This window comes from Lissotriton vulgaris, assembly GCF_964263255.1.
Source record: "Lissotriton vulgaris chromosome 9 unlocalized genomic scaffold, aLisVul1.2 SUPER_9_unloc_2, whole genome shotgun sequence".
NCBI lineage: Eukaryota > Metazoa > Chordata > Amphibia > Caudata > Salamandridae > Lissotriton > Lissotriton vulgaris.
This window is the reverse complement of record NW_028240617.1, coordinates 2,538,036-2,549,625: the sequence shown is the minus strand read 5'-3', so window position 1 is coordinate 2,549,625 and position 11,590 is coordinate 2,538,036. Positions and strand designations below refer to the sequence as shown.

General features: G+C 44.3%; 1 protein-coding gene across 2 annotated transcripts in view; it reads left to right on the top strand.

The window, feature by feature from the left end:
• Positions 1-3,224: 3,224 nt before the first annotated feature.
• LOC147672947 (coiled-coil domain-containing protein 174-like) overlaps positions 3,225-11,590 on the top strand; it is a 74,551-nt gene continuing 66,185 nt past the window's right edge. For both annotated transcript variants that reach the window (XM_086947907.1, XM_086947906.1), the window contains exons 1-2: positions 3,225-3,347; positions 11,478-11,582. In XM_086947907.1, the coding sequence (XP_086804033.1) occupies positions 3,306-3,347; positions 11,478-11,582 (147 nt within the window). In that variant the 5' untranslated portion in view covers positions 3,225-3,305. The remainder of the gene's footprint in view (positions 3,348-11,477; positions 11,583-11,590) is intronic.

Genomic DNA, 11,590 nt, shown 5'->3' with positions numbered 1-11,590 from the left:
TACAATGCCAACAGCTCAAACTTGCTGCAAGGCATGTCTGAAAGGCATGTCTGTATCCTGCAGGAAGTATCTCACACAAATGTTTTACAAATAAAATGGCCTGGAGCCGATACAGTTGTACTCTTATTGGAGCGTTTTTTTGACGTGTTGGGCATATTCTTGAAGTACAGGCGGTTATTAAGCAGGGCCACTATTATTTATGCCAAAAATCCCCCCTGATGCACAGGACGACAGTCTGCCGGAATACCCCTGCCCCCCACTGTGATGCAGACTGTATTGTGGCGCATTAGGTAAAACACACCTTAAAAACATCACATCACGCAGGGCTTTAAGTGGGCTGGGTCTTGCCGGTGCTCACCATCAGCAGTTGTTAAAAGCAGGAGCCGAGACAGGTGGTTATTATGCTGTATATTTTCTCCTTAGTCTGACAATAGAATTTTTTTTAACTGTGCAGTAGTTTGGTGAGCCGATACAGGTCCGTATCTGCCTTTCCATTTTCGTCTTTAGTCTGAGAATAGAAAAAAAAACCTTAACTGTGCAGCAGTTCTGTATTTTTGATGTAAGTTTTAATTTTTTTGCAGTTTTGTATTGCTAAACTGGAAGTGTTTTACATAAGCACCAACAAGGACATTCCCATTTAATTTTTGGTAGGCACAGAGGATTAACTAATTTGCCCAGAAAACTTCATTTATTTATTTTTTAGTAGGTATGGAGGATTATGTAATTTGTTCAGAATTGAAGGATATTAAGCAAACACTAAAACTGAAACCTGCTACTTAAGCTCCAAATTTGGCAGCTGCAGTTATTACGCCACAACCTGGGGGTAGGGGTTACTTTTATAAAAATCTAAATATATGCCACACAACAGGTTTGTAGAAAGACGCCTGGGTTTATGCCCCCTGCCATACAGGACAGAAGCTGGCTGTTTTATTTCTCCAACTGTTTTTCTGTACTAACTGCTCCGGGCTCAGGCAATTATTATTTATGGCAAAAATCAACCTGATGCACAGCTTCACAGTTTTCCGGAATACCCGTGTCCTCCCTGTGATGCACACAATGTTAATATTAATATGTACATGTTTTAAAATAACACAATTATGCAATATTAAAAAAAGGTGAGCTATTTCAAAATGAACAAAAAATATTTGGGAAACACCTTTTATGGCACTAGATTGCACAATTGAAGAAAAAAAATATGCGTAACGCTAAAAGTATGTTGTAGCATTTAAAACAACATATTAAAGTATTGGTACACTTGAATATGTGCTTGGGAAACTGCGTGACCTAGTATTTAAAACACATGGAAAAGGGATGGAAGGAGAGGGGAAGAGGGCGTAAATTAATAATTTGCCAAGAAACACAGGATGTGAAGACTACACTAAGACTCAAATGTGCTTCTTTAGCTCCAAATTTGGCAGCTCGGACCATTACGCCACAACTTTGGGGTGGTGGGTCCTTTTATTAGAAACAGAAATATAAGCCACACAATACGTTTTTAGAAAGCCCCTGTGTATATGCTGGGGTTTATACCCTCTGTTATACAGGACAGGACAGGAACTGGCTATTTTGTTTTTCCAACTGTTTATGTGTGCTAAGTCCTCCGGTAGCACGCGCACAATAACATGCGTACTACCACTGTAATCCTAAAAAATAAAAAAAATTAGACTGCAGGCACAGAAAATAATTTTCAGGAGAGGCTGGTGGGGCTGGGTCAGCTTTTCAGTTCTGGCTGGCTGATTTACAGCAAGTCACAAAGTCCTCAGTGAAGCCCTTTTCTTCTTTCCCAGGTGGTGTCTGTCAGTCTGCGTGCAACAAGGTATCCTCGAGTGACCATTGTATTGGTCACAGGGGGGGAAGGCAGGCAGAGTCCTCACAAAATGAGGTGTGAATCACACGCTCACTGCAGCAGCAGGGCCATCAGAGATAGCCGTTTTCTCGCTATCCTAAGACTGATGGCCCTTTCAGTGTCACTCTGCAGGCCCCTAGACACAGAGGGGAAGGGGAGGAAGTTGGGCGTACTGCAGAGGCCTTCCTCAATGTGCACGTTGCACCACAGAGGCAGAAAAAAAGTTGTCATTTTAAAGTAGGGCTATTCCTGCAGTCCCGGTACGCTTTTTTAAAACCAAGAAGTAGGGGAACGGAAAAACATAATTTTTAAAAGTAGGGGCACGCAGTGCCCTTCCGATCCCGTCCACTTTTAACACTGGGTGTCGGCGAGCTAGCGGTAGCTCGTGATCGAGCGTTTGGAGACCCCTGTTCTAGGAAGACTCCTGGTAACTTTAATTCCACTGACTACCACTGTCTTGCAATTTAATTTCAGAATTGCAAGGTCTGAGTAAAATCAGCCCTGCCAAGTTCCATATGTCATGTGTTACAGTGCCTGAGCTGAGCTCTGCATTGCAGTCGCTGTCTGCGGTCTGCACAAAGTTGAGTTCAGCAGTGAGGCTTGCTCAGGCACCGCACTGGGGCCTTTCACACATCCTAGCGCACTCCCATTTCTGGTGCTTTGCAGCACTTTTAAGATCTTGTCAGATTTTCTTCTTACTCAAATGGATATAATTTGTTATATTTATTTGTTTCCCTCGTCTTCATTGCTTGATTTTTCTCACGAGAAAGTGTCACTGATATTTGTTAAATGTCACTCATAAAAATGATGAAAACATAAGCAATCTGAAACCTTCGCAGCAAAGTCTTAGCAACCGCCATTAGCCCCTAACAAGCAACGGAGTTTGGATTTTCGCCAATAAAATGATAGAGAAAGTTTAGAAATCCTCCTTCCTAGGAAGACATGGATATCGTTTCACGACTGTCTACTGCGGTCCACCGTGTCGACTACTGACGAATAGGATCGCCATCTTGAACAGGCAACTTTTAATACAGACATCATCACAACAAAGGCATTTATTTCCCTACTGTTCCAAAACATAATTTGTATTGCGGCAAAAATAGATTTAAACATTTATTTAATTTAAAAGTTGAATTATCCCAAAATGCTTTTATGTACTAGGGGATAACTAAGGGAATTTAGAGAAACAGTATCAAACATTCAGGAAAAAAGAACAATTTCTCTGGCTTTATATAATCGTACCTTTCAAAGAAAGGAGTTTCATATATCCCATCTGTGCTTCATGACTTTCCACGAAGGCCGCCTCGGGAACACGCCGATCATGTTTTCTTTCTAGTCCTTCCTTTATTTTCCGAGCTGAGAGGAGCAAAAAGCTTTACGGCTCATCTGTCGCAAAAGAAGCGATGGCGGCGCAGCGAGCAGTGCTGAGACTATAGTGTTATTCGTTTTTTGGGGGATCATGGACAAGAGGAAAAAGCCGCTGGACGTCACTGCCTCCTCGGTATCTAGGTCGGGGGTGGGAGCATGCCCTGGCTGCTGCTGCGGTGGAGGTGTTTGTACGATGTTGGGAGGGGGTTGTTACAGTTACTTGCTACCTATAACTAGTACTCTCCTGTCGGTGCCACCACCAAGTTTATGTCCTGTTTATGTTTACCTATTACTTATTTTGTTCTCTATTTCGAAGAGCAACCCTTTGCTCCCAGATCGTCCTATGGTGCATCACGACTGACATCTTCAGCCGGTTCTGTCTGAAGAGAGTCCATGTGTGAATGGGGACTCCAGAAGGACGATACATCCCATTTTACGACCACATAAAAGACAATGTTGTGGTTCTGTTACAATTGCTTTTGTAGCCCTTCCACAAAATGTTCTTTATTGTGCCTCTGGAAGGCCACTATGTGAATTCCTCTCTCAAATGACTTTCTTGACCTCTTAAAATAAGCCCCATTGCTTTCAAAATAAAATGTTCGTAAAAAAATTAAAGCAGGAAAAAAACATTTAGCTTAACTACTATAACATTTAAGGTACCATTTATTTGCAGCATCATTTAGTAACATATGTTGATGCATGCTAGTATTTCCCAAAAATATTCATAATGGAAAATGTGTAACCCGTTTCAATAAGATTATGGGAAACGCAAATAAACAAGCATTGGCAAACCCAGTAGGTCTGAAATTGGTGGTCAGCTTTTTAGGTTTGTCAATGTGTTAATTTTTTTGGAATGGTTTTTGTACAACCTTGTTGGTTTGGGAGCTGCCGGGCCCTCACCGTTATAACAAACATTGGCAAAACTAAAACTACTTTTTGGTCTCAAAACCCACACACTGCCAGTAGTTACTGGCACTGAACAAAACTGCTTTGTGTGCCGATATGCTCCTTGTGAAAGAGCCGAATGCAGTCACTCACAGTAAAGCCAGCTGATACAGAGAGAAAGAGACTTTTTAATAAATGCTAAAAGGTCATGGTCAACGCCAGACCAAATTAGGGGCCCAATTATTAAAGAAAGTCTCACAAGTGCACCCATGGTATATGTCCCTGCATTAAGTGCAGCTATATGGCTTTCGTGAATTCCCAAGAATTTACAGAAGTAGGACAAGAAATAATACTGCTATAAATTATTTGTTAACTGCATTTTAACATGAGAAAATATGCATGTGTAAATTTGCTCTTGCGAAAATCTGAGTGTTTGCAAGTTCACTTTCCCTTCAACCACTTTTTCCCAACTCTGGAAGAAGGTTTATGTCTGATATTGTCTAGAGTAAATTTCCAATATTTCTCAGTGTGGGAAAAGATTAAGAAGAGTTGTTGAAAACCCTTAAAACATGCAAGTTAATGGGTTTGCACAGACTCAAAAGGGCATTCTAACCTTGGAACTATTGCTTAACACTACCTTCAGCCCCAGTATGTATATCTGCGGAAACGTGCAACATAAGGGGATTGCAAGTTTTCAAACACTACTATGGTATGAGCCCTTGCATAATCAGAGAGGCTATATCAGAACTCTTATATAATAAGATTGCGGCCATAATTTGTCGCCGCACTACATGGCACCAAAGGGACAAGTGGATTTTTTTACAAGACAAGTGGATTTATGAAGCAACCGGCCCCACGGACAAGTAGATATTTGATTAAATTCCACCCCGTGACATTTTGTAAATCTACCTATTAGTCTGCGATCTGACCCTTGAAAACTATAATATGGCCTCAGAACAGGCCCTTATGTTCAGCTCCCGAAAAGGCTGTCATAAGAATTTCTTCCTCTCACAAAGAAAAGCTAGAAATGTGCGGAGAACACGGACAAATGATTCCTTAGAATAACTATGTGCTCCCAATTGTTCTTTCATATTTCTATTTTTAGACAATTTCGCCTATGTCAAAAAGGCAAAAATTTAGTCTTAAAAATTTGAGTTAACTTTTCCTAAAAAGCAACAGCATTCCCTACCTTGGGTTGCAGGTTCAGTATTGGTGATAACTATTAGCAGATTATGCTGCTTTGCTTGCAAGATCCGATTGGCATCATCTCCCACTCCTGAGGCGGAAAGCCGGGAGTTTTACTCGTTGTTAATTTGTTCTGTATTTTTTTACTTTGTGCACTCACCCTGGTTACTTCCCGCCCCTTCGCTCTGCTCTCCGCTCTCCCGCACAGCCGATTAGGCGCTGGAGCGGTAGCGGGGAATGGGCAGAATCGCTGCCATCTTGGGGGAATCCAAGGTTGCCGGTGCAATCGCACAGCCACTCCTACCTTCAGGTAGCATTTAAGACGCGCTCCTAGGCTTCGCGCGCAGCTTGGCATCATCTCCCACTCCTGAGGCGGAAAGCCGGGAGTTTTACTCGTTGTTAATTTGTTCTGTATTTTTTAACTTGTGCACTAACCCTGGTCACTTCCCGCCCCTTCTCTCTGCTCTCCCGCACAGCCGATTAGGCGCTGGAGCGGTAGCGGGGAACGGGCAGAATCGCCGCCATCTTGGGGGAAGCCCAGGTTTCTGGTGCAGTCGCACGGCCACTCCCACCTTCAGGTAGCATATAATGATCACCACCTCCTGGCCGCGCAGCGGGTGCGCTGGCGGCGCTCCAAAGGCAAGCCTGTCTACGCCCTTCCCCGCCCGCCCGGTCGGGACCCGGGGCCCACCACCATGCCCGTTTTTTATGTTACTCTCCTACCCAACTTTTCGCCTGCCAGGGTGTCTGGTCTCTCGGCCCTTCCATCCTAGCCCATATAAGAAATCTTGGCATATCTCAGCTCACTTTCCATTTAGTGCGATCTCCCATTCCCTCAATCCAGACTACCCTGCCGTCACCTACCCTAACCGAGTCTCCCTCCCTGCCTTTTTATACACCGCCCGCTGTGGCTACAGGCCTTTCTCCTTAACACTCGCTCAGCGGCTAAGCACCAACTGGAACTCTTCAACCTTCTGGACTCAGCTAAACCTGACCTCCTATTCCTCACTGAAACCTGGTTTTCCCCTGACTCTCTACCTGACGTACTAGCAGCTCTTCCTGACTCCTACTATGCTCTCCGAGCCGATCGCCCCGCTGGGAAGGCCGGAGGTGGTGTGGCCTTGATAGTTCGCTTCAACCTCCAGTTTCAGCTTCTTTCCTACCCTTCTATCACCCCAGTGGACTTTCTAGCTGTCGGCTCTGTCAACCTCGCAGTTCCTCTCACCTGTGCTCTTTTCTATTGTCCTCATCACACCATGCCTCACTTCATTCCTGCTATACAGGAACTGCTGGCCACCTTGGTGGTCAACAACTCCTCTGTCCTGATACTGGGTGACCTTAATTTCTGGCCCCGCAATCCCCAGGAGGACCGCACATCCAAAGATTTTACAGAATCTCTTCACTGCCTAAACCTCACCTCCCACATTCACTGTCCCACTCACATACACCGCCACACTCTTGACCAGATCTGGTCAGCCAATCTGTCCATTCCCTCCCTCACTGTCCTCACTGTCCTCCCTTGCACCTGATCCGACCACTCCCTGATTTCCTTTTCCCTTGACCATGGGGCCATCAACAACCCCCCCCTCCAAAAAATGTTTGGGCTCGGAATTGGAATCGTGTGGATTCTGCTGCACTCTGCTCTTCCCTTGCGGCTTCGCCTCCTTGCCTGGTCGATGTCTCTCCTGACTCTCAGGTCGCAGCCATCAACAGCTGGCTTTCTGCCTCTTGCGACTTAGTTGCCCCTCTTCGGCTGGTAGATGGTTTACTAACGAACTCAAGACCCTTAAATTGGCACTCAGGCAAGCCGAACGCCACTGGAGATGTGGGTATTGCCCTATCCTCAAGACACAGTACCTGGCCCGCCTTCGTGACTACAAAAAAGCCATTCTCCTAGCCAAGAGGGAATATTTCTCCCCCAAAAATTCTCCTTGCAGTTAATAAACCCAAGGAGGTCTTCTCTACGGTTCACGATCTAGCAATCGCTGATAGTCACTCCCAAACCCGCCCCCTCTCAATCCCTCTGTAACTCTCTCAAAGCCTATTTCATTGAGAAGATTGCGATCATTAAACGCAACATTCCCTTGCCTGCCCCTTCCTTTTCCTCCCCCCACATCCTCTTCCCTTCATCAATTCCCCCCTATCTCTAAGGAGGCCTTCCTCCTCTTGCTTAAAAAAGTGAAATCAGGGTCCCCCTCCGACTGTTGTCCTGCTCACATTCTGAGAGACGTTTTCTCCAGCTGCCCTGACCCCCCCCGCTTACCTTTCTTAACTCTTCTAATACCCAGGGAATTGTCCCAGACTTTCTTAAATCAGCTTTAGTCATTCCCATAAAAAAAAAACCTGGTGCTGAGCCAACCTCTCTTTCCAACTTTCGCCCCATTTCTCTGCTTCCTTTCCTGGGTAAGATCCTGGAGAGCCATGTTACCACCTACCTCTCTGCCTATTTTGAGGAGCACCATCTACTTGCCTACCACCATTCTGGCTTTCGTCCAGCTCACTCGACGGAATCTGTCGCACTCTCCGTCCTGGATGAGCTTAGGAGAGGCGCTGATATTAACTCCCCCCAGGCCTTGGTTCTCCTCGACCTGTCCGCCACCTTCGACACGGTCGACCATTCCATCCTTCTAGATCGTGTCGAGGGCGCCGGCATTCGGGGGTCCGCCCTGGCCTGGCTCGCCTCCTTCTTACATAACCGCACTCAGGCCGTTCAGCTGGAGGGTTTCTCTGCCCCCTCCCGCCCGGTCTCTTGTGGGGTCCCCCAGGGTTCTTCTCTCTCCCCGCTCCTTTTCAACCTCTATATCTATCCTCTCATAACTGTTCTGTTACAAATGGGGGTCACAGTATTTAACTATGCCGACGACCTCCAGCTTATTTTCAACCTTTCTTCTTCCCCCGACTCTATTCTCAAGTTTCAATCTACTCTGACCTTCATCTATGATTGGATGAACCATAATCATTTAAAACTCAACCCGACAAGACTGAGCTGGTTTTCACTGGTGTTTCCCCTAGCCCCTGGACTCCTGCTTTCTGGCCTCCAGTTCTCGGTCCCGCTCCCACACCCTCTGTTTCTGTCAAAGCGTTGGGCATCAAAATCAGTCAAGATCTCACTATGCGTCCCCAGATTAGTACTGTTGTTTCATCCTGCTTTCTGTTACTCAGGATTATACGCAAAATCTCCCGCTTTTTCTCCACTGATGCCCTCAAACTCATTCTCATGGCCATGATTCTATCCTGCTTTGACTACGGCAATGCCCTGTATGTAGGCGCTCCGGCTTATGAAATTCGGCGCTTACAGTTGATCTAAAATCAAGCAGCACGTCTTATCTATAGGCTTCCTAAAACCCATCGAGTCACTCCCCTACTAAAAGCGCTTCACTGGCTACCCATCTTTCAGCGATCTCTCTTCAAGATGAGTTGCCTGATCTTCATGGCCTTAGCTGGCACTGCTCCAGTCTTTATCAATAGCCTGCTGTGCGCTTACGTTCCCAGCAGAAGCCTCCGCTCCTCCACGCAGATCCTGCTGAACGTTCCTCGCTTTCGGAAGAAAAAATTCGGAGGCACGAGGTTCTCCACCCTTGCCCCCCACTTCTGTAACTCGCTTCCTTTCACTATCAGGTCCGCTCCCACTTATATGGACTTCCGCGCACCTCTTAAAACCCACCTCTTCTCCCTAGCTTATCCTCTGTAGTACTCTTTCGGTTTCCCTCTCCCCTCAGTTTATGTCATGGCGTAGCGCCAAGAAACCGCATGGTGTTAGAGCGCTTTATAAATCTTTTCAACTTCATCTATAAATTAACTCTTCTAGGTCTTATTTTAAACAATGTTTTATCTTTTGAGGATCAACTTAAAATTTTCCTAAGTGTTAACAGGATTTCATCGCGCAATCATCTCTAAGCCGCTGGAGATTGTCCGAGTGGCTAGGACCCAAGGATTGCACTTAGAAGACAACATTTGAATACCCAAATAATATTTAAAGGTGCCTGTGTCTCCCATAATTAACATAAACCAGAACTTTAGTAAAGCAGCATTTTGGGTCATTGATTGTTCTTTGAGACCAAACTCTAGACAAAGTTGGGCTTATCTTGCTGAGTTTGGTAAGCTAAATATCGATTTGTACTGCTTCGACTGTGCCCGGTTATTGACCAAAATTGCTAGGAAAGGCTTCAACCCCATATGTGTGCGACGGAAAATATTTAGCATTCAAGACTCAAAAAGTGGTACTAAGGAAGGACATGTAAGATAGCTTGAAGCTTTTTGTAATGTACATCTTATAATTGATTCCTTCAGGATGAGACTCCATGTGCTGTTTAGGGTGGCTTAATGCTTGGAAAACCACCCCCAGGTACTAATAAGTTTGCACTGCTAATTGTAAGGGGGCCCATCTTCCACATTTTTATGAATTTCTTTCGATTCCTTGGAAAGGTGATAACTTTAGTTTTTTCATCATTAATTTCAAAATTGTTGTCTACAGTAGCGTTCCAAAATAACCAATGATTCTTTGAGACCTTTGGCTGAATGATCCATTAAAACTGCGTCATCGGCATTTTGTAGAACATGCAATGAATGTTTGTTTAATTTCGGTGGACATGCTCTACAATTTATTGATTCCTCCATGTCATCGACAAACAAATTATGCAAAATGGGTGCGAACACACACCCCTGTTTCATGCCATTATCAATGAAGACTTTTTTGGGCAGTGTTCCATCTTCCACTAACTTTACCTTGGATCCAGTTATTGGAGTATAAGAATGTTATAGCACTTGGGGTATGGTCTACGAGCCCCCAGTTGTTTAACTTGCACCAGAGCAAGTTTCTGTCAAATATTTTCTTGAATTCAATGAAGCATGCATGAAGGGTTCTGCTGTTAGTTATAGAATTCTGTACGGGCACCCAAGCCCACCATTGTTTTCAAAGGTGCTGTTGTTTCTCCGAAATCCAGTTTCGAATGATAGTTTCAAATGGCGCTTCTCCTCCCACTCCCTCACATCTTAAAGGATTCAGGGGCATATCAGCAAGGGGCCACAATAGAATTATCGCCGCTTTAGCGTCCGTTTTCAGGCGAAAAGCTTCGATAATTCTATTGCACTATCAGCAAAGACGCTAGCGCGTGTTCTCATGCCTCAGTGCCCTTTCCCTTAACGCCCAGCTTTGCATCTCTGATATGCAAGTGGGCGTTCCACACCAGAATAACGTGGGAAATGTCGCTAACCGACATTTCTCCTATTATTAATCTGCATGCTAACCTGCACAGCGATAAGAAAAGGCTTATCGCTACTTTCCTTACGCCTGCTTTCAATCTGGCTTAGCCATTATAGCCAATGGAAGGTGGATATTATGGCTAAGTCTGCCCTGCCCTATCATCAAGCTATCGCAGATGGCTGTGCGATTATCGCTGGATTTCCAGCGATATTCGCACATTTAGTAGCTATCGCTTGGATTTTTATCGCTTTGGAGATATGCGTCGCTCAGCAATAAAATCCGGCGATAATTATCCTCGTGCTAAGCACGCTTAGCGATAAGTATCGCCGGCTGTTGCTGATATGCCCCTCAGAGAGGTAAAATATGATCGCATATATACATCCACCTAAAAAGAGCTGCACTTCAGTGCCAGTTGGGGTAGGCCAATCATTTATAATGCCAATGTTTTTTTAAATTTGATTCTTTCTTTACATTTTTTAGTCATAGTGCGATTAAACAGTGTGTTTAGACAACCGTGATTTAGTGGTACTAGTAACTTTTCTATGCACCAATATTGAGCAAATTATCCTGTGACTTGCATTAAAACTACAGAGTTTGTGTAACTGTTCTAAGTATCCCACTTTGCCAGGAAGCACCCATTCTATTCAATTAAAATTATATGCAATGTTTAATTCATGTTTGCATTTATATTTTTTTTGTTGCAAGCATGTGGCCTTCATGTTGAAGCAATGGCATTCTGTTGCATTTTAGCACGCATGTTTAAGACATTACGGAGTCACTTCAAAAGAGCTCTGTTATATATCAAGCTACTTCTCTTCCTGTCCCAAATATGAAGAAATAATGCAAACCAATGACCCCACCTAGTCACTTATTGCTAGACAAACAATATGAGTAAATGAAGTTGCAAGGAATTTTGATGAGCACATTATAACCCTGTGTTTTTTTAAATCATAACTCGATTTTACTAGTCCTCTTACTTGTATGTTGTAGTTGGTTGATCTTAAGGCAGAACTCTTTCGCAAGCAAGAAGATTTTAAAAAGGAGAAACTTTTGAAGGATGCAGGAGTACCAGTTAAACCCAAGACTGTCAGTAAGGTAAGAAT